The sequence below is a fragment of the Natator depressus genome, chromosome 1 (assembly GCF_965152275.1).
Source record: "Natator depressus isolate rNatDep1 chromosome 1, rNatDep2.hap1, whole genome shotgun sequence".
Taxonomy (NCBI): Eukaryota; Metazoa; Chordata; order Testudines; family Cheloniidae; genus Natator; species Natator depressus.
In genome coordinates, this window is record NC_134234.1 from 158,242,022 (window position 1) to 158,269,894 (window position 27,873).

At 40.6% G+C, this 27,873-nt stretch overlaps 1 protein-coding gene and 1 pseudogene across 2 annotated transcripts in view; both read left to right on the forward strand.

Annotated features, from left to right (window-relative positions):
• The window catches only part of BRWD1 (bromodomain and WD repeat domain containing 1), a 120,498-nt gene that overhangs the window by 46,315 nt on the left and 46,310 nt on the right, over positions 1-27,873 (forward strand). For both annotated transcript variants that reach the window (XM_074969907.1, XM_074969899.1), the window contains exons 23-32: positions 6,128-6,320; positions 8,247-8,372; positions 8,508-8,615; positions 9,051-9,175; positions 9,316-9,398; positions 10,178-10,289; positions 14,211-14,272; positions 19,665-19,820; positions 20,121-20,241; positions 27,147-27,272. In XM_074969907.1, the coding sequence (XP_074826008.1) occupies positions 6,128-6,320; positions 8,247-8,372; positions 8,508-8,615; positions 9,051-9,175; positions 9,316-9,398; positions 10,178-10,289; positions 14,211-14,272; positions 19,665-19,820; positions 20,121-20,241; positions 27,147-27,272 (1,212 nt within the window). The remainder of the gene's footprint in view (positions 1-6,127; positions 6,321-8,246; positions 8,373-8,507; positions 8,616-9,050; positions 9,176-9,315; positions 9,399-10,177; positions 10,290-14,210; positions 14,273-19,664; positions 19,821-20,120; positions 20,242-27,146; positions 27,273-27,873) is intronic.
• On the forward strand, positions 270-388 carry LOC141981125 (5S ribosomal RNA; annotated as a pseudogene).

The following is a 27,873-nucleotide window of genomic DNA, read 5'->3' on the forward strand; positions in this document are numbered from 1 at the left end:
TGTTGAGGCTGGTACCGATGAGAACAGTGCTGGTACTGACAGTCTTAGTGGTGTTGACATACCAGGCTGCCGCAGAATTACTTTGCCTTTTGGTACCATCCTCGCTGCAGGTTCAAGACTTTAGGGCTGACACCCATGATGGCCCTTCAGTTGGAGTGTGCCGCTGAAGTCTTGGCACTGAACCACAAAGCGCTCGTTCTGGGGCTTGGTATGGACATGGTACCAGAGACAGTACAAGGGTCTTCGGTACAGAGTCCATCCTCTGCACTGACACAATCAACACCACCCTGAACACGCCCGATCTTGTCTGATCTCGGAAGCTAAGCAGGGTCGGGCCTGGTTAGTACTTGGATGGGAGACCTCGTGGGGATAGTGGGTGCTGTAGGCTTGGGGGGAGGGATAGCTCAGTGGTTTGAGCATTGGCCTTCTAAATCTAGGGTTGTGAGTTCAATCCTTGAGGGGGCCATTTAGGGATCTGGGGCAAAAATTGGGGATTGGTCCTGCTTTGAGCAGGGGGTTGGACTAGATGACCTCCTGAGGTCCCTTCCAACCCTGATATTCTATGATTCTACCACAGATGGTTCCATGGAGGCTGTCGCCGCCCTTGATGTCAATGCACCCGGGTGCTCCAGTACTGTTGTTTGCACCAAGATTGACCTTGCCTGCTCCATCAGTCTTTTCAGCACTAGTGTTGCAGACTACATTGGGGGTGCCTATCTTGACCTTGTTCTGGGCCACAGATGAGTCGGATCGCCCACTGGAATCTCCCTTCCCACATCTCCTAGGTCTTGGGACTCCTATGCTTCAGAGTCAGGTTTCTCGCCCTCCCACTCCACGTCACCTGAAGAAGTCTGGAAGCCACTGGTGAACCAGTACGGCTACCAAAGTTGGTATGCACCTCAAGGCCTGGCGCCTACTGGCCACCAATTCCTTACCCATACCAGTGGCCACCTTGGGCCTGGTGACAAGCCCCTTGCTCCTGGAGGTCTTGCTTGTTGTCAAAGTCAAAGTGAGATCCCCTGCTGATGCAGCATTAGGGGCTGTGGACCAGCCACAAGTCCAGATGCCTGCGATTTCCCATCCCGTGGAGCAGCCAGAATTTCCTCATCCAGAGACACTGCACCAGGAGCAGGATCTGCTGGTAGTCCAGCCAGCAGCCTCATCCTTGTCCCTGGATGGTACAGTTTTGCCTGGTTCATCCTCCCCTTCCACCCAGAGGACTTCAGGGCATACCAGGATCTATTATGTCAGGTAGCCTTGTCGCTGGGTATTTGGGTGGAGTTTCTCCAGGAGAATACCCATAAACTTGTGGACATTTTCCAGTTGTCTGTCCCTGGGAGAGTGGCCCTCCCTATTAATGAGGCACTCCTCGGTATCGCTGGTGGCCAAGCGGTTGGAGAAGAGCTATTTTGTGCTGATACAGGGATACAAGGGGGTTTATTCCCATCTGGCTCTGAACTCCCTGGTGGTCACAGCAGTGAATAACAGGACTCAGCAGAGCAGATTCAAGTCGTCGTCCTCCAAGGACAGAAACTCAAAAGTGCCTAGATCTTCTAGGCAGGAAGATATACCTCTCATCATCACTGCAGATGAGGATCGCGAGCCAGCGAGTCCTGCTGGCCAAATATGACTTCCTCAATTGGTTAGCTATGGCCAAATTTAAGGAGCAGTTGCCCAAGGCTTCCTGGATGAATTTTGGGTGTTTTGTTGCCGAGGGCTGCTTAGTCGCAAAAGTCAATGCAATCTGCCCTTCATTTGACGGACACTTTGTCAGGGTGATGGCCTCAGAAAATTACTATGAGGAGGGCTTCCTGGCTCCAGAACTCAGGAATTACACTGTATGTCCAGCAAGCTATTGAGGACTTGCTGTTCAATGATAAGACCTTGTTTTTGGACAAGACTGATGAAATCCTGCGTTCCTTTAAGGATTCATGGGCTACCTTAAGGTTGTTGGGGGTATATATGCTACCTGTGCAGAGACACTGTTACAGGGCGCAGCAACAGCAGCCGTACAGGCCACAGCACTCCTTCCCCCCCAAGACAGTAAGCCTGCCCCAGGAGGAGGCATAAGTCTCACAAGGGGAAGCACTCGAGCCCGGGGCCTGGTTGCTCTTCACACCCTCCTTCGACATCTGCTAAGCACCCATTTTGACTTGTTGGTCTAGAGCCCTGTGCCAGTTGTTCTTTCTCCCTTGTCCACCCATTCCTTTGGAGACAGGCTGTCCTGCTTTTACAATGCCTGGGTCTCGATAATGTCTGACCACTGTGTCCTACACACTGTCAGATCAGATTACACCATCCAGTCTCCACACCCACACCCCCTCTCCATCCCTCTTTAGGTTCCCCCCTCACGAGATGCTGCTCTTCAAGCATGTCAGCTCTCTGATAGCATTGGCAGTGGTGGAGGAGGCTCTGTGAGAATGGGATGAAGCCTGTCCTTGACCTCCGTGAACTCAACAAATTAATCAAGCACGTGAAGTTCTGCGTGATCACTCTATCAGTTATCCTCCCTGGTTTGTCTCAGAATGACTGGTTCATTGCTGTAGACTTTGCAGACTTTGCCTACTTCCATGTGGCCATTCTGCCGAGTTACAGGAAGTATCTTTGCTTAATGGTAGGAGACTGCCACTTTCAGTACATAGTTCTCCTGTCTGGGCTTCCTTCTGTCCTCTGGGTTTTCACCAAATGCATGGCAGCGGTCATGGCGTATCTCAGGAGGAAGAGAATCCATATCTTCCCCCTATCTTGATGATTGGTTGCTGAAGGCAGCTCCAGAGAGGACGTTTTTGCTCACACTGACCCAACACTATGCTTACTCGACCATTTGGGTCTCAATCTAAACACCATGAAGTTGACCTCCACTTCCACTCAGCAAATAGTTCATTGGGGCCCTGTTAGATTCCATGAGGCCAAGGGCGTTTCTGCCAACCAACTGCTTTCAGATGATTCACCAGCTGTACCTCAGTTTGCAATAACAAACGTCCATGTGTGCCTGAGCCTGTTGAGCCACATGTCCACACATAGTCCACCGTACCAGGTTATCTCTTCATTCTCTTCAGATGTGGCTCAGGATGGTTTACCACCCTGCCCTGCATTCTTTAGGCAGGTTGGTTCACCTTCCTCCATCAGTCCTGCAGTCCTTGCTCTGGTAGGAATCTCCGTGTAATGTGGGCAAGAGGTCCCCTTCTCTCAGCCTTCTCTGACCCAAGTCATTGGTTACTGTCGCATCCCTTCTGGGCTGGGGAGCACGTCTGGACTCGCTGCGGTTGCAGGATCTGTGGTCAGAACAGGAGGCCTTACTCCATATTAGTGTGTTGGAGCTTTGGGCCATCCACAATGTGTGTTATGCCTTCCAGGACCAGATCAGGCAGTCAGTGGTCACATACTTAAGGACAATACCACCACAATGTATTATATGAGCAGATAAGGGGGAGCTCACTCCAGATCATTCTGCCTGGAGGAGATCAACATGTGGCAGTTCTGTATCGAAAAGACATCACTTACCAGGGGGTCAAGAACTGTCTTGCCGATCATCTCAGCAGGGTTTTCTTCCCAACCATGAGTGGTCCCTAAAGACGGAAGTCCTTCAGATGATGTTCACAACATGGGGTATTCCCACAATTGACCTCTTTGTGATGAGGGAAAACAGAAAGTGTTGTCTATTCTTCTCTTCAGAGGGACTCATCCTGGCCTCCCTCTCTGATGCTTTCCACTGCAGCTGGAAGCTATCCTGGTCCTTCCCCAGGTCATTACTAAGCTGAAGGTGAATTGAGCCAGACTCATCCTCATTGCCCTGGCATGACTGAGGCAGCATTGGTTCTCAGATCTCTTCGATCTGTCGGTTCAACCTCCCATGCTGCTTCCTCTTCTTCCCAACCTCCTCACAAAGGACTACGTCTACCCTGCATTCAGTGATCAGCTCCTTGCACCTTATGGCATGGCTGCTGCATGGCTGAATGAAGAAGACGGGTGTTGCTGGGAGGCCATCCAACAGGTCCTACTTAACAGTAGGACACTTTCTACTAGAACACCCTACCTGGCGAAATGGAAGAGGTTTTCTATGTGGTACTTGGCCCATGGGGACCCATCCAGCAGAGGCTTCCATCCAGGACATCTTGGAGTACCTGTTATACTATCAGGAATTGGGCTTAGCACTCAGCTCTCTGAGAATGCACTTAGCAGCAATATCAGTGTTTCATCCACCTATCCAAGGGAAATTGGTTTTCTCCTGTGCCAAGGTGACACGATCTCTGAAAGGGCTTTTCCACCTGCATCCTCTAGTCTGAGAACCAGATCCCTTCTGGGACCTGAACACTGTTTTAGCCACTCTAATGGGGCCTCCATTCGAGCCCCTTGCTTCCTGTCTGCTGCCTGTTCTGTGTCAGAAAACTGCATTCTCGATTGCCATTACCTCTGTCAGGAGGGCGTTAGTTGCAGGCCCTGATGGCTGGGCCTCCTTATGTGCAGTTCTTCAGGGACATGGTTATGCTTCAGCCACTCCCAAAGTTTGTATCCAAGGTGATCTCTGTTTCATTTGAACCAAGCGATGTATTTTTCCCTAAGCTGCATTCTTCCACGTAGGAACAACGCCTCCATATCCTTGACGTTAGATGCTGTCTGTCCTTCCATCTGAACAGGACTGAACAGTTTCGGGCTTCGCCTTGCCTGTTAGTAACATGTACCGACTGCATGAAAGGACAAGCTGTCTCTGAGCAGACCATCTCTAGATGGCTAACGTCTTGCATTAAGACTGCATATTAGATAGCATTGGCCACGCCTCCAAAGCTGGTATGGGGACATTCGATCAGAGACCGGCAACATCAGTGACATTCCCCAATGATATGTCTATATTGGACATTTGTAGGGCAGCCACATGGTCGTCCATGCATACATTTGTGGACCTTTACGCGATGACCATTTCTTCCAGAGCAGACGATAATGTTGGAAGTGTGGTCCTGCGATCCTTGTTCTGGTAGACTGAGCTCCGCCTCTGGATGGAGGTACTATTTCCTAGTCACCTACTTGGAATTCGTGTCTGCATCTACTCGAAGAAGAAGAAACAGTTACTTGCTGTAACTATGGTTCTTTGAGATGTGAGGCAGACTTGTATTCCACGACGCACCCTCCGTCCCCTCTGCATTGGAGTCTTTTCCTGGGCTTTCGGTATAAAGGAACTGAGCAAGGGTCAGAGCGGTGCTGCGTCAGATAGCCAAGGAAGGGGCTACAGGCATGAGGCACAAGCGCCACCCCTCCTACAGGTATTGCCAGGCAAAAGTCTCTGGCTCCAGTGTGCACACGGATCTTCTTGGAATACACGGCTGCATCATATTTTTCTTTTTTCTATTAAAACTACTAATCCAAACTTCTAAATTGGCCTGATTTCTAAGCCGTGGTGAAATCCATAGTTTAACAATTATAAATGTTTTTATATCAGCAGACTTGTCTTCAAAAGCATGCACTTAATTAGCTGCACACAATGTGCACTGCATATCTTAAAGTCTGTGCCTATAAGCTTAATAAAAATTTGCATATATTTAGTGTGGCATATTCTGATTCTCAAAGTTTGTTAAATCAAACACAATTTTTTCAAAACTGTTGTCATCCTCAGGGATGACTGTCCATGCCAAGTTACAGCTGTTTTTGTTGGAATCCTGTCTAACAATAATAAGCTATGGTTAGAATGGCTTTTAGAAAAGGGAAGTTTTTGTTTTTTTTTAAACCCTCAATGAAACAGAGATGTCTGAAAGTATGTATCTTCTGTTGCCTGTGAGTAGGCAGGATGTTCCTATTTATTGGAATCCTGCTTCTGAAATACAGTAAAGGAACACATTAAATGTTGTACAGAATTTCTATAAGGACAAAAATGTCATAGTTGCATTCTAGTGACTGAAGAATTAGTGCCATAAGTTAAAACTGCTAGCCAAAGTGAAGGAATTAGAAATGTATCCCAGCAATTAAACCTTCCTGTACTACTCCTGACAACCTCCAAAACCACTGAAGATCAGGACAGTGGAAAAGGAACTTTACACCTACAAATATTGTTATAATTCATTTAACATTCTTAACTAGTTGTCAGCTGTTTGAATATCTAAATTCCATTTGTTTCCATTATTTTCCCCATGAACAGTGACTCTTCAAGTAGATATTCTGACTGGATAGCTGATGCAGGAATAAATCTCAAGCCTCCTGTACGAACATCTCGACGCAAAGCTATCAGATATTGTAGTACTTCAGAAGATGAAGTATCAGCAGAGAAATCTTCTCCTCCAAAGAGGAGAAGAAAAAGAAGGAAAAAACCCAAACCGAAAAAGCAGGAAGAGGTATTATACAGTTAATTCCTTCTGTTCACTTAATTCTTGATCGATATCTCTTTTTACGTTCTAAATCTCTTACACCTGGAAATTTATGGAGTTTGTATACGTTACCTCCGTATTAGGCAGAGGTATTTATGATATTACTAACTATGGTTGCTCCTTCCCCTTTTCAACACCCCCCCCCCCCCCCACACACAACATTACATCGTCTAATTAAGTTTTATGGACTTTGCTTTACAACAAGTAACTAAAGCCTCCTCACTCTTATGGGGTCCAAACACATGGTTTTTCTTACCCTTTACCACTTTTATAGCATCTTTGAATACAAAAGCAAGGAATGCAGATACTTAAGGGTTTTATTTGTTTAGATTTTAGAACACTCTTGGTGCTTTTCTGAATTTTAAAACAGTCTTTGATACAAAAACGTCTAAAAACAAATTAATTGAACTGCCATTTAGTATCCTCAACACAAACCTTTCCGTATCTAGCTGATCCACTCTTATAAGCCTGCCCCTGTTTCTCAGTGCCCATTCGAAAAGTCAGATGCCTAGAAGGCCAGAAATCTGGATTTGGGAGAGCTGTGACTATGGAATTTGGTTCTTCTACAAAATGTCTTTATTTTAAATTGAGGGGACTCCAACTCTGGCATCTCCACTGATTACAGTTGTCATAATATTACATTTGAGGGCAGATGTGTCTTCCCTGGTAACCAGTTCCCAAACCATTTAAAGCTTTATTGTTTAAAACCAACACTTTAAACTCTCTGGAAACTTATTCACAGCCAGTAAAGGCAGATAAGAACTGATGTAATGTGCTGTCTGCATGATGTACTGTTTAATAGACAAGTGATTGCATTCTGCACCAGCTTCACTTTCTGAATCTTGTCAAGGTATGCCTTACATAAAATGCAGTATGGTAATTCAATAGGCCTAGAATAACCAGGGCAAATTCTGCATCCAAAGTGAAGTCACATTCTCCTAGTCAAACATTAGATGGTTCACCATACTGATGATTAGGATGAGAAAACTTTTTAAATAAATTAAAGAAAAATAACTGGTTAGAACTTCAGCCCTATCACCAAAGGGGTGTAAATAATCATTCATTTAAATAACTTAAGTCTTCAAAACAGCACAAGTATTAAATGGTTTATAGGCCTTGTTCTGGCCTCTGCACAGGGGGGAATTTTACCCTGAATTCCTTGGTAAATTCTAAAGTGTTGGAAAATAGCATTCTGTAATAATGTGGAGAACGAGAATCTTTAAGCGCTTCAGGTAATTCTGCAACTCTTGTAGCCAGGGGACTGGTGGTAAAACAGAGTGCCTTTCAAATGTATGTCATCATACAATATAAAATGTATGTAAGTGTGTTTTTCTCAAAGAATTATTTTGATTATATAATCACCTTTGATTCTGAATATTAGTTTTGAAGTGGCAGATATATAATAACTTGGAATTTCTTTGCTTTAAGCTACACTTGGTACACATTTAAATAGTCTGAAGGTTTTCTGTTTAATAAAATGAGATCTATCTCTATCTATATATCTCTATCTCAATAGTAGTTGCCAGACAGTGTACATTAGAATAGTAGTTTCAAAAATTAGACAAGTCTTTTGACAGTCATGTTAAGAACTACCATGCAGCTCTGAGAGAACCGTGCCCTACAAGTTTATTGGGAGTAGAATACTTTATGGTTGACATACTTAATGATGACAATGGAAGAACTGCAAATATAGGAAGAACCAGAATACCAAACTTGAGTACCAAAATGTGGGCTTTAGGAGATTTTTGGTCTTAAGGTCCTGGATAGAGCTTAATTGATTATTGTTTCATGGTATTAACTTTGTGTAGACTTTAGAAGAAATTCTTGGATGACAAGTTTCCATGACACTGCACCAAGAACATAATTCTAATGTATAACTATCCTGTTTATCAGAATGTGCAGAATAGTACTCCCACACAGCCAGTAAACGAAGATGTGTTATATGACTACCATCCTCCTGTTTGGATAACTGACACAGCACTTCGAAAATCTCCTTTTGTTCCCCAAATGGGTGATGAGGTGAGAGCTTTTATCAAAAAGTGCTATAAAATTTTAGGTTATCTAAAAGTTAACATAGCAACTGGCACTAAAAATAGAAAAATATGTACTTTACTGTTTCAAGTAAATAATTTCCGTGGATTTTTATTTTTACAGGTAATATATTTTCGACAAGGACATGAAGCTTATATTGAAGCAGTCAGAAAAAATAATATTTATGAACTAAACCCCCACAAGGAGCCATGGAGAAAAATGGTCCTTAGGGTAAGAATATATTGAAGTTGTTACATGTTCAATACTGGTAATATGTGTTTAACGGTTTACATTAGCATTTAAAATTCTTTGTATAAATATAACTAATGAGGACTTAGCTATGCAACTTCCCATTAATGTCCTCCTACCAACGTAAAGGAGGAAGAAAGCTTTCTTCAGTCATCAAAGAAACCTTCAAAATTGCCCATGGGAGGCCTGGACTTCACTGCAATTAAAAACATAAATCTTGATTTTAAAAAGGATACAGAGTCTGTGTAAGGATTTGGTTGTCTCCCAATAAAACCTCATATACAGTATTTAACAATATTGGCTTTTGAGTGCTAAAACTATTCAGATGTTTTGTGTAATAAAACTAAACTAGAGATTGTCTCTAGTGTAGGGCTGAAACTTAATGGAATTTGTTGCTTTCATTTTTGTTTGTTATAGGATCAAGAATTGGTAAAAATTGTTGGGATACGATATGAAGTTGGTCCTCCTACACTGTGTTGCCTGAAGCTTGCCTTTATAGACCATGCCACTGGAAAACTTTCAGACAAATCATTTTCTCTCAAGTATGTGTTTCTCTGCTGAAAGCATATGCTAGATAACATATTTTTTTTAAAAGAGGCATTCCTTAGCTTTTTTCCTCTACACAACATAGCATAATATAATATGACACACAAATGAAAGCTAATTTTATTTTTTTATCTAGGTACCATGATATGCCAGATGTCATTGACTTCCTTGTATTGCGTCAGTTTTATGACGAAGCACGACAGAGGAATTGGCAAGCTTGTAAGTCTTCACCTTCCAAGTGTCTGGCAATACAGTTTTAGAATACAAAAATTTTCCATTGTGGCTAGCTTCTGAGAATGTTATGTACAATTCATTGTGTTGACGTTGATTTAAAAGGCGCTGTGTGGCTTGTGTCCTGACTATCGGAGACTTCCAACAGCTCTCTACCATCAGATGCTCCACTGTTGCACTTGAGGTCAGCTGAGACCCTTTTGCAAACAGTTTCTAGAGACTTGAACATGCTGGAATTAGATATTGATGGAGAGACCTGGACTATGAAATGGAGTTCATTGCCTCCTAAACCCTTTGGTATGCTAGAGCCAGCGTCTGGCCTTCAATTTGTAGCGTTAAGGCTCATCTGTTTTTTCAGGACTTTGCCTCATTCTGGTTGAAGTCATACAAGTTTTTATATATTATAGAATATCAGTACCTTTAGTGATGCATGCCTTCCACACTGAAACATATATTAACATCTTGTTGTTTACATGCTAGTATATGTTTGGATTTTAGAGCTTACTGTGAAAATGTACATTACTTTGTGTAATAGGTTATTTTTCTTTTATCTAGTGTCTGTTTTTTGATGTAGATACTTACAATTTTAAACCAAAATATACTATTGGAGGTCAGACTAGATGTTCATGATGGTCCCTTCTGACCTTAAAGTCTGAGTCTATTCAATAGCTTCCTCCCCAGTAATTCCATCCTCACAAAAAAGCATAATTAAAAACTTTTGGTTACCAGAATATGTATGAGTGGGGAAATGGTTCTTTCTCTTACAGCTGATAGATTCAGATCCATTATTGATGATGCTTGGTGGTTTGGAACAGTGTTGGGTCAAGAGCCATATCAGCCACAGTATCCAGATAGTCACTTTCAGTGTTACAGTGTTAAGTAAGTACAGAGGCTTTTAAAATGTTTGTTTACACAGTATAAATCATGGCTTATATTGATGGGCTGGAGGTGTAAGAATGCACAAAAGATTGTTGGTTGAAAACCTAAAGCTCCATTAGCAAACTGTCTCGAATGTATTACCAAAATGCAGTAACTTTTTCATGAATAGTAACTTAATGAACATAACTTGCTAAACACAAATTGTATTCTATATTTGTGAAAGAGAGGAACCTCTTATATATTACTATATATAATATAATAACTTATATATTATGGGTTACCTAATCTTCTCCATGGAACAGCCAAGGAAGATGCCTTTAAAAAAAAAAAAAAACCCACACAGCGTCAGTAGTGCAAACTAACACAATGGAAATGATTTATTTTGGATTTTAATATTTGTGGGTTTGTACTGGGGCATGGAAATGTTTAGTTTCTGTATTTGTTCTGTCCAGATCTTGCCAGCTTTATATGTATTAATATTCAAATATTGGATCCAGAACAAAATTGACTAAGATATGCTCATATAGTCTTAAATTTAATTTTAATATGTAAAATGGTATGCAGTGTGCAAACCCACTGAGTGGCAGATATGGAAATAAAAGTATTTTTGGAAGCAAAGTACATCTCAAAGTATTTAATTTTAATATCTATTCCCTTGTAGTTTAAAATCCAAAATATGTTTGTCATGTTCTAGTCAACCTCCTTTATCATTGCAATAGTTCTTGTTCTTGGGAAGGACAAGTGTGTGGAGCTGCTTTTTGGTCTCTCATTTAGTGACATTTGCAACATATGTGAGAAGAATCTACAGCTGTCGGCCTTCATTTCTGTCATCCCTCTCCATTCTACAACCATGTTAAATCTGTAATATATGTGCTAGCTTACCACAATGTAAGGTTTGGGAAGCTCTGCTTTACCTAGCTGCATGCATGTTAATCAGCTATGCAGGGTTGGGGGGGTGGGGTTGGTGTGTGTGCGCCCGCGTGCGCTACATACAAAAATCTTCTGTCACCTCTTCTACTCAAAAATAATCTGTGCTTCTATCCATAATGGAAATTTCCTGCTCTGTCAGCAGTGCTGTCCTTTTAATTTAATCATCTTTGCATGCTATTTCAGCTCCTCTAAACTTCCTGTTCTTTCTGCTATCAGCTAAATTATTGATACAATGGGTCAAAATGTTCAGAGAAATGGTGGTTCTGTCCCCAGCTCTGCCCACAAGCTACTTTTTTGCTTTGACTAAACACCAGATTAGTAGCCAGTAGTATCAACCGATGTATAATGCACAAATTAGTGGGGCCTCACAACAGCACCATAATTTGACATATGGTTAGTGTACCCTTCAATCCATTAAAGATGCCAGAGCACAGAATGCAGGGTCCATGATACCCATCGGCACCATAGATCTGCAATTACCTATATTTCTTTATGGGCCTTTGAAACCCTGCTTTCCTCTGACCCCCAGTTCATTTGAAATACCACTTACTTGCAAAAGGCTAATAGCAGAGGAGAAATGCAGCAATATCAAAGTGGCTGAAATTGCTGTGTGACTATACTTGTCCTCTATAGACCACCATAGGATGAGTTGGACCAGCTCATGGTAGCTTGGCAAGTCAGTAGCAGGCTTTTTTGGACATGAGATCTTGTGTTCGGAATCTGGGAAGCTAAGAAACTTGCTTCAGTTTAAATAGTTTTAAATTTGTGCAAACTCCTACATGTGGATGCTTTTTAAAATCTGTTTACATGTGGTTTATACCAACTTAACTTTGTAGCGATTTAACTAAATCAGTTAAACCATTACAGTTATAGGGTGAGCTGCACCTCTGTCCATTTGTGATCTCTGAGTATGCCCCACTCAGGTGTTAGCCTTGTGTCTTTACCTTTTGTGTTTGGGGTGGAATTTTGCAATTTTCCCATTCTTAGACCAGGAGTTAGTTACAGTACCCTTTGTATCAAAGATTGTTAACTACAGGTGTTGCTGGGTTTGAGAATCTGTGATTCTTCCCTTCAGGAGCTTGTGACCAAACAACTGTCTTAAAACAAAAGTGTTGTTTCTTTAGCAGTCAGAGCAAAACTTTAGAGAAAAAAGGATATTAAAACAGTCTGTGTGCATGTCTGTCTTACCTGAAGTCTTACTATTCCATGATGCAGACCTAGACAGACATGGCTTCTCCAGACAGCCCTGACTGGCTCCTGCATCTGTCTGATATCCCCCCCCCCACCCCCCGAGATCCTTTTAACACTTGTTGAATTTTGTTCCCTTGTGTTTGCAGGGCCTCAGTCATACTTGGTTAAATCCAATTTTGTAGACTGGACAGTCAGTCACCAAAGCTAGTAGCTTTGGCATTGTCCCTTAAATTATAAGTGTTCGTTGATAGGTGGTTGTGTTGAGCCTTTCTTCCCCTTCATGCTTGAATCCAGACAGTGCTGAGTTTAAAATAAAAATTCATAAAGTAAATACCATCCCAATAACCAAACCAGCATACAGTATTCATAAATATCACAGGTTAGTTCCATATTATTCACATAGATGTAAAACAGGTGAAAGTTCTATAAGTAGACCATGCTTTTCCCAAAGGCTGGTCTAAACAGTTTTCGTACCAATTTAACTGTATTGTTTTACTGGCATTGGTTTTTAAACCAATATAATCCTGATATATAAAGAGCTTATACTGAAATACGTTATACTGATAAATGTACTTGTGCACTGGTGTAATTGCATCCATACTAGGGGTTTCTAAACCAATATAATTAAATTGGTACAAAAACTGAGTAAGCAAGCCCTAAGAAGTCTATAGCTTCTGTGGTTGCAAAGTAAACCTTCAAACAGCAAACGGAGTGCAAACTGAACAGTGATGTCTGCTTGAGTTTGCAGACAGCTTAAAATAATTCTGAGAAGTGTAGATTGCCCTGATCAGCTAAATAGGTGTTGGTTACAACACCTAACTATGGTAATTTAAATATCAACATCGTTAGCTATTTCATTGCTACTCAAAGCATAAAAAAATCTATACAATCTGCAGGAATTTAAATCAGTCTCTCATATTCAATTATCAAGTGAATATACTATTAGATGTGAACCAGACTAACTATTGCTTCCTCTTTTCTCCCTTTTTGCCTCCAATCCTATCACTTTATTTCTTCTTTTCCCTTTACTTTGTGCCTATTAGCATGCTGCTCCCCATGACCGCAACAGTCTTTGTGCTCCACCAAACACCCCATTTCTTGGTCTACCTTCCTCCAAATCCCTCTGTATTTCCATTTCTTAAAACAATCCTTCTCCATTGACAGGAATATTTGCACTGTCCTTCTCATGTACTAGTACATTGATCTTATTTGTTGTCTTATTTAGACTGTAAACTCTTTGTAGCAGCACATATATGATCTGTTTGTAAAGTGCTGTGTGAATTTATGGTGCTATGTAAATGTTTTAGAAGTAGCTAAACTGATTGATTGCTGTTGGCTTTGCTGAGTCAGAATTTTGACTATCCAGCAGAGCTGTTGCAAATTTTCCTTCAAACCTTCCAATATTTCCTGGATGCTTGCTTCTATTTACTTTAAATACCTTGTGAAATTTTCTGACATAAGCTTCAGACTGGTGAGTGCTTTTGACTTACTTTGTTTGAAATGTTCTTGGTCTGTAAGTTAGACACATTTTCTTTGTGTTCCCATTGATATAGTAGGAGATCAGTTAATCATTGCCTGGAGTAGGAGCGCTATTGTAATTTTAAGCTTTTAAACCAAACTATGTTTGCAGTAGCTTTGCCTCTAAGAGGGCTTGGTTTGCTCTGTCCTTCCTATATATTTGTACTGCAAATTTCATTTTGCTCAAAATCAAAGGAAAGATTTCTTAAATTTGTTTGGAGGGAAACACTTATACATGAACATAATTTAACTTTTTTGTTAATTTCCTTGTTGTTTAAACAGATGGGACAACGGTGAAATTGAAAAGCTTAGCCCATGGGACATGGAGCCAATTCCTGATAATGGTATGTGAAAAAGCATTAAAAGCCTTTCATCCTCTTGTCTATCTCCAAAATCATTTGTTTCATGCAAGTGGTAATACTAGTCTTGATATTTTCTTATATGGCCCCTGTTACCATAGTACCTGAGCATAGTCTTATTTTATTATTGTAGGACACTATCATTTTTCATATACTTTTAAGGGTGGAATTCATATAATGGCACAGGTATTCTGTTACGGTTAAGGGTCTGATCATTTCCATTAAAACTGGTTTTGAGAGGAGGAAAGTGGAAGGAGGAAATTTGTATTCACTTTAAAATCTCCGAATCTGGATATTAGGCTAGTTTTAGACTATTCCATGTCTTTTTCCATAAGTTTTTTTTATTTATTCCCCCCCCCCCCATTAAATGGCTGAAGTATGTAGATCACAAACTTAAGTACTCCTATAGATCAAAATGTGTATTCTATTTTAAAAACAAATAGGGGGACAAGTGGAACCAGTCATGAGGCATAGAATCCTGTGGCTGTGTCAATTTTCTGCAAAGGAGCCTTTGTAACTTTTGTTGTAATTCAGAGATTCCATGGCCAGAAAGGACCATTGCGATAATCTAGTCTGACCTCCTCCGTAACATAGGACATAGAATTTCCCCAGAATAGTTCCTAGAACATATCCTTTAGAAAAACATCCAATTATGATTTTAAAATGATGAGTGATGGTAAATCCACCACAACTCGTAGTAAATTGTTCCAGTGGTTAATTGCTCTGCATCAGAGCCCTGTTTTCTTCCTGCTTTCTTGTTGGTGTGTTGAACTAATTGAGGTTGACATTTTAAAAATTCTCAATTTCTTGGCTTGTGCCAAGATTCCTGCATTAATCGTAACCACACAACTCAGGCTGATTATCAAATATAATGAAATATGCACTCTATGTGCAGTCAGCAAAACTTTTTATAATAAATGACTAAGGTATATCTAAGGTTACTACTAGAATCAAAATCCACTTTAATGGTCGTCATTCCAGTGGTCCATTTAATCCAGCATCCTGTCACTGTCATTTGTAAGTATTAGATGCTTCAGAGGGAAAGTTAACGAAACCTTGAAGAGGGCAGTCATGCAATAGCCACCCCAAAGGGAATTTTCTTCCCAGTTCCCTGAGTTAGGAATTGCCTTCCTTTCCAAGCTAATTGAAATTTTTTTATTCCTATCTAGTGTAGTTGTGGATGTTCTCAGCTGACTAATCCTTTTTCGAAGTTAGCTAAACTCTTGGCCTCAGTGATATCTTGTGATAAGTTCCACATGTTTGCTCTGTAATAAGAGCACTTGATTTACCTTCACTATACTGTTCATTATTTTGTATACTCCTCTGTAAACTAAGTAGTCTGTATGTTTTCAAAAGCTCTTCTGTGGTTAATTTTTACATGCTTCTAATTGGTCACCTGTCCATGACCCACCTTTTTTGCAGAACAGCTTCTGTCCTTATTTGTCCATCGCTAATGGGTTTATGTCCTCCACCTGTGGTATTCAGAGGTAGTCCATTTTTTCTGGAGGCTCTGGAACTAAATACCTTACTCCGGATCAGGACAACAGATTTTTGTCTCTGGCAACAGAAAAAGTTGGTGGTTCAGTTTCTCCCAGTTTTGTTTTATAACTTCAATTTCTATACGTTTTCATGCAGTGGCAACACATAATCACTCTTCCTTATCTTCCCCTGGATTGGATATTTGACAGCATTGTGGCTTCAGCTACCTGGATCTGCTGCTCGGGTGCATTCCCCTCAGGCAGTAGCAGAGCTGTCCTACAATCATGGGGCTAAATCTAAGTGGTGATTCTCATGTGAGACAACTATACACAGACTCTGTATATGCCCTGCCTGTTCACAACACTAAGAGTCTTAAGAGATGGCTGGTAGTGGTCACAGAATGACTTAGATTGCAAGTTGCCCATGTTATCCATGAGTGTACAGACACTAATCAATGCCTTATCCAGGGCAACAGATCCATTCATGACTAGCCAGCTGTGGCAAAGGGTTTACAGTCACCAGTTCTAAATCGAGAACATTTTGGACCCAGTGTTGAGAATACATTCACCCAGGAGTCAAGACAGGTTTGGTAGTGGTCATGAGTAACCGTTTATCTCTAATGGCTTTGGATTGCTGGTGTCATGTATCAGTGTTGTGCCCTGAGTGGAATTTCTTAAAATGAGCCTTCAGAAATTCCTTGAGAGATCATGAAAGCATGCACCTGGTACAGTGGAAAAATTAGATGCCATTCTGATCACATCCAAATGTCCCTTTCTCAGCAGCTAAATACAGACCTTCTGAAAGCCAACCCAAATTCCACTCTATACCCTTGCATACTCAATATGGAAGCAAGCCTCATAGGTTGGGGAACAAAGTTCCAGCTCTGAGTACCTAACATTTTAGTTCACATAACCAGCTCTGTCTAACACAAACATAAACATTGGCCATATGGGATTGGACCAGTGGTCCATTGAATGCAGTATCCTGTCTGACAGTAGCTAGTACCAGGTGTGTCAGAAGAAGGTTCAAGAAATCCCACAGTGGGCAGTTATGGTGGTCACAGGGGAAGCTTCCTCCTACTTCCTGTTAGAGGTTGTCTTGTGATTGAAGTATGATCGTTGGACTTGTTGGAAAGTCAAGGAATCTCGATTGCACTGGGTGAAAAGACCAGTCCTCTGCAAACAGGGACTCCTTCATCTGAACCTGGACCAACTACAGATGAGTCTGGGCATTGGAAGAGAATCAGTGGGGATTCTTCATTAGCCTTGTTGATGCATTTTGATATCAGACAGAACTCAATCAAGAAACTTTACTCACTGGTCTGGTAAAATTGTTTCTGTGAGAGGGGAAATAGTAAGTTATTTTCTGGGCTGGAACAGACTTTTTTCTATATTTGTACAGTGCCCAGCATGATGGGGCCCTGGCCTCTGGATGCTGCTGTAATACAAAGTAGCAGTGTCTCCACTACATTAGAATTTCTCCACAGTGGTTGATTGGAGTCCTATGACCAAGCACCATAGCAAATCAGGTATCAGCCTAGTGGTGGTTTTAGGCAATCACAGTAGGCTGTCCATCTGAGTCTCATCAGGGGTCAGGTTTAATTGGAGTGACAAATTAAACGGGCTTGTGGCTGACCTTTCTAGTTGCCATTACCTCAGAAAGTTGCTGTGGACAAGATGTTAAAATCCTGCATGGTATGCTAGACATCTGGAAACTTTATGGAGAAGGAATCAAGGTTTTCTTTACAAGGTCCCTAAAGGCATTGGGGGGAGGAAGGGGAAATTGTATGAAACACATATAAAGAAGATTTGCAAAGTAGATTTCCATTCTTCTGTAGAGGCATCCTTTGGTAGGAAGGTGCTGCTGGGTTGGTTCCCAAATAATTATTTAAATTACAAAGCTGTGGCTTTGTGGGCATGTTTCCATTTCTACCTATTATTCTACTTAAAACTCTGCTGCTTTCTTTCCCCCTCTTACGTTGTTCAATGCATGCTATTTCGCATTAGTGATGAATGAGGAAAGAAGCTATGCTGCAGAATATGAAATTTAATAACTTTCTGCTAGTAGCTTCTCTCCTCATTCATGCTACCCTGGTAGTCTGATGAAAAGCAGAATATAATTTGTAACATTTAATTTTTTTCTCTAAAGGGAGAATGAGACACAATTACACTAAGTTTAATATATTAGGTTTGTCTTCATGCTAATAATCGGTTGCCTGGAGTATTTCTGCAGTTTTGGAAGAACTCTTCCAGTGGCCTGAGCTGGAGGGCTAGGCTCAGTCCTGGAGCCTCCAGCAGCAACATTGAGCCACCTCCCATTTCCACTGATGGGGGCATTAACCAATTAGTGATCAGTGAATGAGAGAAGCTACTAGCAAAAACAAAACAAAAAACCCAAAACCCTAGAATTCCTTTAGAGCAGGGGTGGGCAAACTTTTTGGGTCAAGGGCCACATCTGGGTATGGAAATTGTATGGCGGGCCATGAATGTTCACAAAATTGGGTGTTTGGGTGCAGGAGGGGGGTGAGGGCTCCAGCTGGGGGGTGTGGGTTCTGGCGTGTGGCCAGAAATGAGGAGTTCAGGGTGCAGGAGGGGGCTCAGGGCAGGGGGCTGGGCAGGGGTGAGGGCTCTGGTTGGGAGTGTGGGCTGTGGGATGGGGATGAGGGGTTTGGGGTGCAGGAGGGAGCTCCAGGCTGGGACTGAGGAGTTTGGAGGGCGGGAGGGTGATAACGGCTGGGGCAGGGGGTTGGGGCGCAGGAGGGGATCAGGGGTGCAGGCTCTGGGTGGCACTTACCTCAAGCAGCTCCCAGAAACAGCGGCATTCCGCCCCCCCCCCCCCCCGCCCACTCCTATGTGGAGGTACGGCCACTGCACACTGCCCCATCTGCAGGTGCTGCCCCTGCAGCTCCCATTGGCTGCCGTTCCTGGCCAATGGAAGCTGTGGGGGCAGCTCTTGGGGGGGAGGAGGCAGTGTGTGGAGCTCCCTGGCTGCCCCTACACATAGGAGCCGGAGGAGGGACATGCCGCTGCTTCAAGGAGCCGCGTGGAGCCACAGCATCCACGGAGCAGGGCAAGCCCCTGACCCCACTCCCCGGCTGGAGTGGAGCAAGCCCCGGACCATGCTCCCCGGTGGGAGATCGAGGGCCAGATTAAAACATCTGAAGGGCCGGATGCGGCCCCTGGTCCATAGTTTGCCCACCCCTTCTTTAGAGATAGGAACTAGGTACGGTATTTCAGGTGATATACCATTGAGATATATAGCATAATACTCAGTATTTTTCATGCTATTCTTTAGGTATACTAACATCTGTTAGCTTTTTTGATCTCTGCTGCACTACAAGCAGAGTTGGTACTTGTCCTTTGAGTGGTCACTTAAAACAGGTTTCATTGTAGAACACAACATAATTGAAAGGAACTGCTATTTTTTCTGTTATTCCATGGAACATATGGTATTACCCTACATATTGTGAGTTCTTTATACGCTCAGTTACCCTTACTGTGCTAAGAAAAATGGTGTAGCTGCACTAGGACTACCAACGGTGTAAGGTGTAGTGTAATCAAAAATACTAACATCTTTTGCTAGTGAACATGTGCTTATCAGGCCTAAATTTAAACAGTCTGTAAATGCAAACAGTGTTAACAGCTACTTATATACAGTTTCCTTCATTAAAAACAAAATTGGCCATTCGTACATTAGATGGCAGAGTATTCTAAAAACTCATCTGCAACAAAGAAAGGTTAAAGACATTTTGTGTTCCTAAACATCAAACTCCCCATCTTATGAGATTAGGCAAGATTTTACATAGTGTCAAACTTGGCAAGCATATAGCTTATTAAATTCTCATTTATTCTTTTGTGTTCTTTCTTCTCTCACCTCCCCATTTACTATAAAACTATAGTTGATCAACCTGAGGAATTAGGAGCTAGTCTTTCTGTAACTTCCGAAGAAATGGAGAAGCTACTATACAAACCCCAAGAGGGAGAATGGGGGAAAAGATCTCGAGATGAAGTATGTGAGCAGATTATCAGTGGCATTGATCAGCTTCTGAATCTTGGTGAGAACACAGAAAATTAGGCAGTTCTTTGCTCTCATAGCAGTAAACTTTTATAAATTGGTATCTGAGACATAGTGCTGATCCTTTTTTAAAGATTTATGATAAAGTACTGTAGTTTTGTGTGCAACCTGGTATACAACCTTTATCACAAATCTGTATTCAGGTTCATAGGTTTATACATAACCTGTATTGTTAACCGTGGTTATAGTATAACAGTGTGAATGCTTGTATGAAAATCCATATGTATACAGGCTTTGAATTTGTTAGCTCAACTAACTGAAATATTACTATTTTTGACAGACATTTCAGCAGCTTTTGCTGGTCCAGTTGATCTGAGTACATATCCAAAGTACTGTACAGTGATAGCTTATCCAACGGATCTTTGCACTATTCGGATGAGACTAATCAACCGGTTTTACAGGTTAGTCTACTTTAGCAGTAGAAAAGAGGAAAATTATATTATCTTCACTAAGTTTCCATCAAGTTAAGTGACCTACAAAGATCTAAACATTTTTTTGGACAACGCACCAAAAAGGCAAAATGTTCTGTTTGTAAACACCCTGAAAATGAATAGCACTATATGAATGCAAAGCTACTAATATTTTAGAGTTATCTGAAAAGTGATTAGTTCTGTAATATTAAAAAAAAAACCTAAGATACTAGTTCCTTTTTTCTCTTCTAGTGATATCACAATTATAAACATTGGTTTAAATTATTTATAAACAAAATTAGTTGAGCTATTTTGGAATAAACGAGCATGAAAACTGCACGTCTGTTTTTTAAGACTAGCAGTCAGGCAATATAAACTGAATTTCTGAAGTGCCACGCTTGCCATAGATTTGAGGTAAATTTTCTGAAAATGGGACTTGGGCATTTTAGTGACTTAGGAACCTGAATCTCGTCTTCTGAAACCCTTCTGAAAATGGGACTTGGGTACATAAGTCGCATAGGTGTATTTGACAATGTTAAGGTGTTTTAGTTATGATACATGGGGCTTGGTTTTCAGAGATGCTGAACGCCTGCAGTGCCCATTGACTTTAATGGGAGTTGTACGTGCCCAACACTCCTGAAAATCTGGCCCCTATTATCTCTGCATTTTAGTTTCCTCATCTGTAAAATGGTGATAAAACTCACCTTTTGTGAAGTGCTTTGAGATTTGTGGATAAAGTGGTAAATATATGTTTGCCAATTGTTATAATTTGGTTAATAAATAGCTATAAGGATTTGGAATAGGAAGTGGTAAAATTAAGCCCTGTACGTGGCCATGCAGCACATCACCTCCATTTGCTTATAACTTGAGTCCTCAGTTTCTTCAAACTTGCAGAGGACCTTTACTCAGTAATGCTTCTTCTCAGGTCGTGATGATAAGGATAGATGGCAGGTGGGGAAGAACGCAGTTGGAGATGGCTATGTTTTAGGACATTATGGTAGAGAGGTCATGTTTTAACAATATTTATTTGTTTTCTTTTCGTTTCCTTTTCTGCTGGTGTGTGGGGTTTTTTTGTTTTTTTGGTGGGGGTTCTCTTTTGGAATAGCACTCCTTCTTCTTCCTTTAGAGGTGACTAAGATAATAAAATACATGAGTTTTCTGTATGCTGCATTCTTAGTACTCTGATATCAAAAGAGGCATCAGGTCTGTGTGGCTCAAAATAGAATTTGATACAATATACAGTACCAATTAAGTAACAGGGTTTTTATCCTTTTCAGATGGGTCACATTGTTTTAAAATAATATATGGGCTTGAAAGCTTATGAACCTCCAAAGGAACTCAGGCCAAATGCAGTAGTGTCTATGCAAGTGAGATTTCAGAACCTGGGGGTGCCAGAATGCTTATTCTGAGCCATCAATATTTTGGATAGTTGGAAAAAAAAACCTGCCATTGTGGATATTACCTTGGAAGTAGTTGGTTTTGAGGACTAACTCGTGGGAGCCTGGCAGACACAAACTTCATATACAAATTAACTAATTTTAATGTAGTTTTATCTTGATTTGCATTTTTTTTTCAACTTAACTGACTCATGAAAGCATTCCACTCAATGTATTATGATTGTGTAGTCTGATAGTTGTGGAGAAATATGAAAGTATTTGCACTTTGGCCAGGAATATGCTAAATCCCCAATGCTTGACTAGCATTAACATGAATCTCAAAATTGAAGGGGTGGGAGAAAAAAAAGATTACTGTGTGATGTAGAAAGGGGTACTTATAAATTGTTGGACGCTAAGTAATTTTGTTTTCAAAATTACTAAAAACATTTAGTTTAGAGAAACAAGAAATGGGAGGCCAGCTCCTGCTGTTTCTCTTACTGCCAACTCAGGAGTGTGGGTTCCACTATTGATTCTCAGGGATTCTTCTGCATTGCTTAGGGGATAGCAAGCAAACATTTAAGCCCAAGCAAAGTAATCAGTTATTAACCAGGGCTATTTCATTATTAAAGAAAGGAAAAGGAAATAGCACAAATGACTGAACACAAATGATAAACTGGTTATTTCTATTACAATCTCTTCTGTATGGCTCTCTATGGAGAGTTTTTGACAGAGATTATGCCCCTGATAGTGAACACCTGTGAAGTGTGCTTTTCTCTTGGTAAGTTAAGACCAAAGTATATTATTTCCCAAAATTATTGTGAATCCATTTTTTAGTATATATCCTTAGATAATGAAGAATGTTTATAGATGGACAAAAGTATTTTGTTTCAGGGAATGTGGACCTGTTAATAAATAACCAGCCAATTTATATTTGATAAAGTAAGCAATCTTTAAAACATCTTATGAAGCCCAAGAAAATATTTAAATCAGTTACTTAGAAGAAGCCATTTAAAGAGCTGTCTTGTGACAGGCCAGTTAAGCAATATTAAAAATCTAAAATCCAATTGAATCCCCCTTTTTTCTGTTTACCAATGTTTAGCCTGTCTCTTCTCATGAATACATAGTCTAATCACTTGATTAACAGGAGAACTGTTAGTATTTTAAGTTACAATAGCATTTCAGTGTTCCAGGAAATGATTACAGGAGTTTTAAATCTAATCCCTTGGTGGTGACTTTAACTTCCTCTCACCAATCCATGTTGAAGTCTTGGGGTGGTTTCCTCTTGAGTCTTCTTTTTTTTTTCCTTCTTTCTTGTAGAGGTGGACAGGATGAGTTATGGAGTGTTTGCTGTTTAAGCAGCATATCGGGGACTGTGAGTGCTCACTTTAGAATCTGAAACCCTTTTTCTTACTTTTATGAAACTATAAGAAAACACCTCATTCATGCTTGCTTAGATTCAGGTTGGTTGCTCTCTCCCTTTCATTGGCTTCAGGCCTTTGGTTTTGGTTTAGGTGGTACTTTGAGCTCCTCAATATGCAACATTTCTTTATTGCCTTTGTTCTTCTTGTGGCGGGAAGGATCCAGAAAATTCTTAGTTAGTTTTAATATTCTTTTTATTCAGTCCGTTTTCTGAGACTTTTTTTCCGTTTCATTAGTTTGACAGGAAATGAAATTCTGTTTTCAAATAATCTAAACAATCTTGTTCTTAATGAGTTTTTAATTCTCAGAACAGCTTTTTAAAGTTATCTAACTCTTAGAAAGTCTTTAGCCTAAGTTGTTGACTCTACATGGCAATTTTTCGAACAATGATTTTTTTTCTCTTGTGTTGGGTGAGGGTTTGCTTGTCCGCTGTCAGTAATCAATTAATTCCCCATTGATCTAAATATTCTATGCTTAAATGGCTTCTTGCATTAGTAATTAGTCTAATATCTCATGTCCTTGCTATATTTGTATATAAAACATCTTACTATTCATACTGCAATGTGGTTGCTGAGCCGACTAGAGGGGATGCCATTTTAGATTTGGTTTTGGTGAGTAGTGAGGACTTCATAGAAGAAATGGTTGTAGGGGATAATCTTGGTTCAAGTGATCATGAGCTAATTCAGTTTTAACTGAACGGAAGGATTAACAAAAATAAATCTGCAACTAGGGTTTTTTATTTCAAAAGGGCTGACTTTCAAAAGTTAAGGAAATTAGTTAGGGAAGTGGATTGGACTGAAGAACTTATGGATCTAAAGGCAGAGGAGGCCTGGGATTATTTTAAATCAAAGCTGCAGAAGCTATCAGAAGCCTGCATCCCAAGAAAGGGGAAAAATTCATAAGCAGGAGTTGTAGACCAAGCTGGATGAGCAAGCATCTCAGAGAGGTGATTAAGAAAAAGCAGAAGGCATACAGGGAGTGGAAGATGGGAGGGATCAGCAAGGAAAGCTACCTTATTGAGGTCAGAACATGAGACTGCCTAAAAGTCAAGTAGAATTGGACCTTGCAAAGGGAATTAAAACCAATAGTAAAAGGGTCTATAGCCAAATAAATAAGAAGAAAACAAAGAAGAAGTGGGACCGCTAAACACTGAGGATGGAGTGGAGGTCAAGGATAATCTAGGCATGGCCCAATAGCTAAACAAATACTTTGCCTCAGTCTTTAATAAGGCTAAAGAGGATCTTAGGGATAATGGTAGCATGACAAATGGGAATGAGGATATGGAGGTAGATATTACCATACCTGAGGTAGAAGCGAAACTCAAACAGCTTAATGGGACTAAATCGGGGGCCCAGATAATCTTCTTCCAAGAATATTAAAGGAATTGGCACCCAAAATTGCAAGCCCATTAGCAAGAATTTTTAATAAATCTGTAAACTCAGGGTTGTACTGTATGATTGGAGAACTGCTAACATAGTTCCTATTTTTAAGAAAGGGGAAAAAAGTGATCCGGGTAACTATAGGCCTGTTAGTTTGACATCTGTAATATGCAAGGTCTTGGAAAAAATTTTGAAGGCGAAAGTAGTTAAGGACATTGAAGTCAGTGGTAAATGGGACAAAATACAACATGGTTTTACAAAAGGTAGATCGTGCCAAACCAACCTGATCTCCTTCTTTGAGAAAGTAACAGATTTTTTTAGACAAAGGAAACGCAGTGGATCTAATTTACCTAGATTTCAGTTGGGCGTTTGATACCGTGCCACATGGGGAATTATTAGTTAAATTGGAAAAGGTGGGGATCAATATGAAAATTGAAAGGTGGATAAGGAATTGGTTAAAGGGGAGACTACAACAGGTCCTACTGAAAGGTGAACTGTCAGGCTGGAGGGAGGTTACCAGTGGAGTTCCTCAGGGATCGGTTTTGGGACCAATCTTATTTAATCTTTTTATTACTGACCTCGGCACAAAAAGTGGGAGTGTGCTAATAAAGTTTGCGGATGATACAAAGCTGGGAGGTATTGCCAATTTAGAGGAGGACAGGGATATCATACAGGAGAATCTGGATGACCTTGTAAACTGGAGTAATAGTAATAGGATGAAATTTAATAGTGAGAAGTGTAAGGTCATGCATTTAGGGATTAATAACAAGAATTTTAGTTATAAGCTGGGGACGCATCAATTAGAAGTAACGGAGGAGGAGAAGGACCTTGGAGTATTGGTTGATCATAGGATGACTGAGCCGCCAATGTGATATGGCTGTGAAAAAAGCTAATGTGGTCTTGGGATGCATCAGGCGAGGTATTTCCAGTAGGGATAAGGAGGTTTTAGTACCGTTATACAAGGCACTGGTGAGACCTCACCTGGAATACTGTGTGCAGTTCTGGTCTCCCATGTTTTAAGAAGGATGAATTCAAACTGGAACAGGTACAGAGAAGGGCAACTAGGATGATCCGAGGAATGGAAAACTTGTCTTATGAAAGGATACTCAAGGAGCTTGGCTTGTTTAGCCTAACTAAAAGAAGGTTGAGGGGAGATATGATTGCTCTCTATAAATAATATTAGAGGGATAAATACCGGAGAGGGAGGGGAATTATTTAAGCTCAGTACCAATGTGGACACAAGAACAAATGGATGTAAACTGGTCACCAGGAAGTTTAGACTTGAAATTAGACGAAGGTTTCTAACCACCAGAGGAGTGAAGTTTTGGAATAGCCTTCCAAGGGAAGCACTGGGGGCAAAAGATCTATCTGGCTTTAAGATTAAACTCGGTAAGTTTATGGATGAGATGGTACGATGGGATAACATGATTTTGGTAATTAAATATTCATGGTAAATAGGCCTAATGGCCTGTGATGGGATGTTAGATGGGGTGGGATGTGAGTTACCCACAAAAGAATTTTCTGTAGTATCTGGCTGGTGAATCTTGCCCATATGCTCAGGGTTTAGCTGATCACCATATTTGGGGTCGGGAAGGAATTTTCCTCCAGGGCAGATTGGAAGAGGCCCTGGAGGTTTTTTGCCTTCCTCTGCACGTGGGGCATGGGTCACTTGCTGGAGGATTCTCTGCTCCTTGAAGTCTTTAAACCATGATTTGAGGACTTCAATAGCTCAGACATAGATGAGAGGTTTTTTGGAGGAGTGGGTGGGTGAGATTCTGTGGCCTGCGTTGTGCAGGAGGTCGGACTAGATGATCATAATGGTCCCTTCTGACCTTTGTATCTGTGATATCAGGCAGTTATTATATGAAGGTGTGCATTTTGATACAAAATAGTTGGAAAAATACATTAAAAGAAGCTTATACCATCTTAAGCATTTGAGAAACAACAAAGGTTTTCAACTTTAAGCGGAAACATGAGTTGGAAGTAAGCAGTGTCTTGTGTAAAATGTTTCCCCCCGTAAATGTTATCCAAGTGTGAAGAACGAAGACAAAATAAATCGATTTCAATAAGGATATTTCTAGAAATCTTTTGTGGGTTTAAAATCAGATTTTTCTTTGAAAAGTGTGGGGTTAGGTTTTTTTCGGGGGGGAGGGGACGGAGAAGAGATGGAATTAGGCTCACTTTACCTCTGGATTTGTTTCTCTAATAATCCAACCATACAGTCTGTTCATAATCAGGTTTCTTCCTAAAAGTATTTACATGATTTGTCTACTTGATGTTTGCTTATCCTTGGGACATTGAAGCAGAAACCTTCTGGAATTTCTTTGATTAGCTTCAACATTTTGTAGCATAATTAGCTAAACATATATATTATGTTTTCAGTAATCTTGGCAGTAACATTCTTTTAACTATACCTTAATATTCAGTAGAGGTGCAAACAAGTTGGTAACTACTTAAACTATTTTATTATCATTTTTGCATCAATTTTGAAGTCTCTCTCTCCTCCCCCCTACAGCTGCCACTTTTCTGGCTAACCCTGAATATTTTATGCTGTTTTCCATATGAATTGTTTTAAATGAGATTAAGGTGGGGTTCTATACTAAAGGATTGCCAGTTTAGTATAATAGACCTAATAGGGACAGATATTTACTGAGTTATTTTTCTTTTCTTCACTCCTTCTTTTTAGTATTAAAGAATGTTAATTTGTTTTATAATCTTAAAGGAGGATTTCTGCATTGGTGTGGGAAGTCAGGTGCATTGAAAGTAATGCCAGCACCTTCAATGAACCTAAGAGTGCTATTGCTCGGTCTGCTAAGAAGATCACTAAACAGCTGTTAAAGTTCATTGAGTAAGTCCTATTTCAGTCTGAATATAATTGTATACATATTTCATTTACCTGGGTTGGAGATAGCACTTGAATTTCTCAATTTTGGCTGACTCCGTATTTTTTTGCAAAGAATATTTGAAGCCTTCAGAAACTTTCACGTTCTAAACATTTCCTGAACTATTTATCAAACTAACTTTGAAGCATCTTGAGATGTCTAGTAAAGGGACATTTTTAGCACTCCTATTTAGTCAGCATTTATTAATATTCGAGATTTGAGAAAGGTCATTCTATAGAACTTGTTCATGAGAAAACTTATAGCTGCAAGCAAAGGGTTCTGCTCATTCCCACACACCATCTGAATATAGTTTCATTAGGCATTTAGAGGTAAGTCAGTTTTACTGTTTGTCACACACAAGTATTCTCTACTCTTTTAATCTGCCTGATCTGGTGCATTTGAGATTTTATATTATTTTTCACACTATAGAAAACCTGTAGAGTCTCCTGTTTTATCTAGACTAGAATTAAAGACCTCATTCAAAGGCTAATCAACAAACTAGTGCTTGTAAACTGTCTAGCATGGAGATGTTCCAATCAAGACAAGTTACCGTTTGTCCTACTGAAG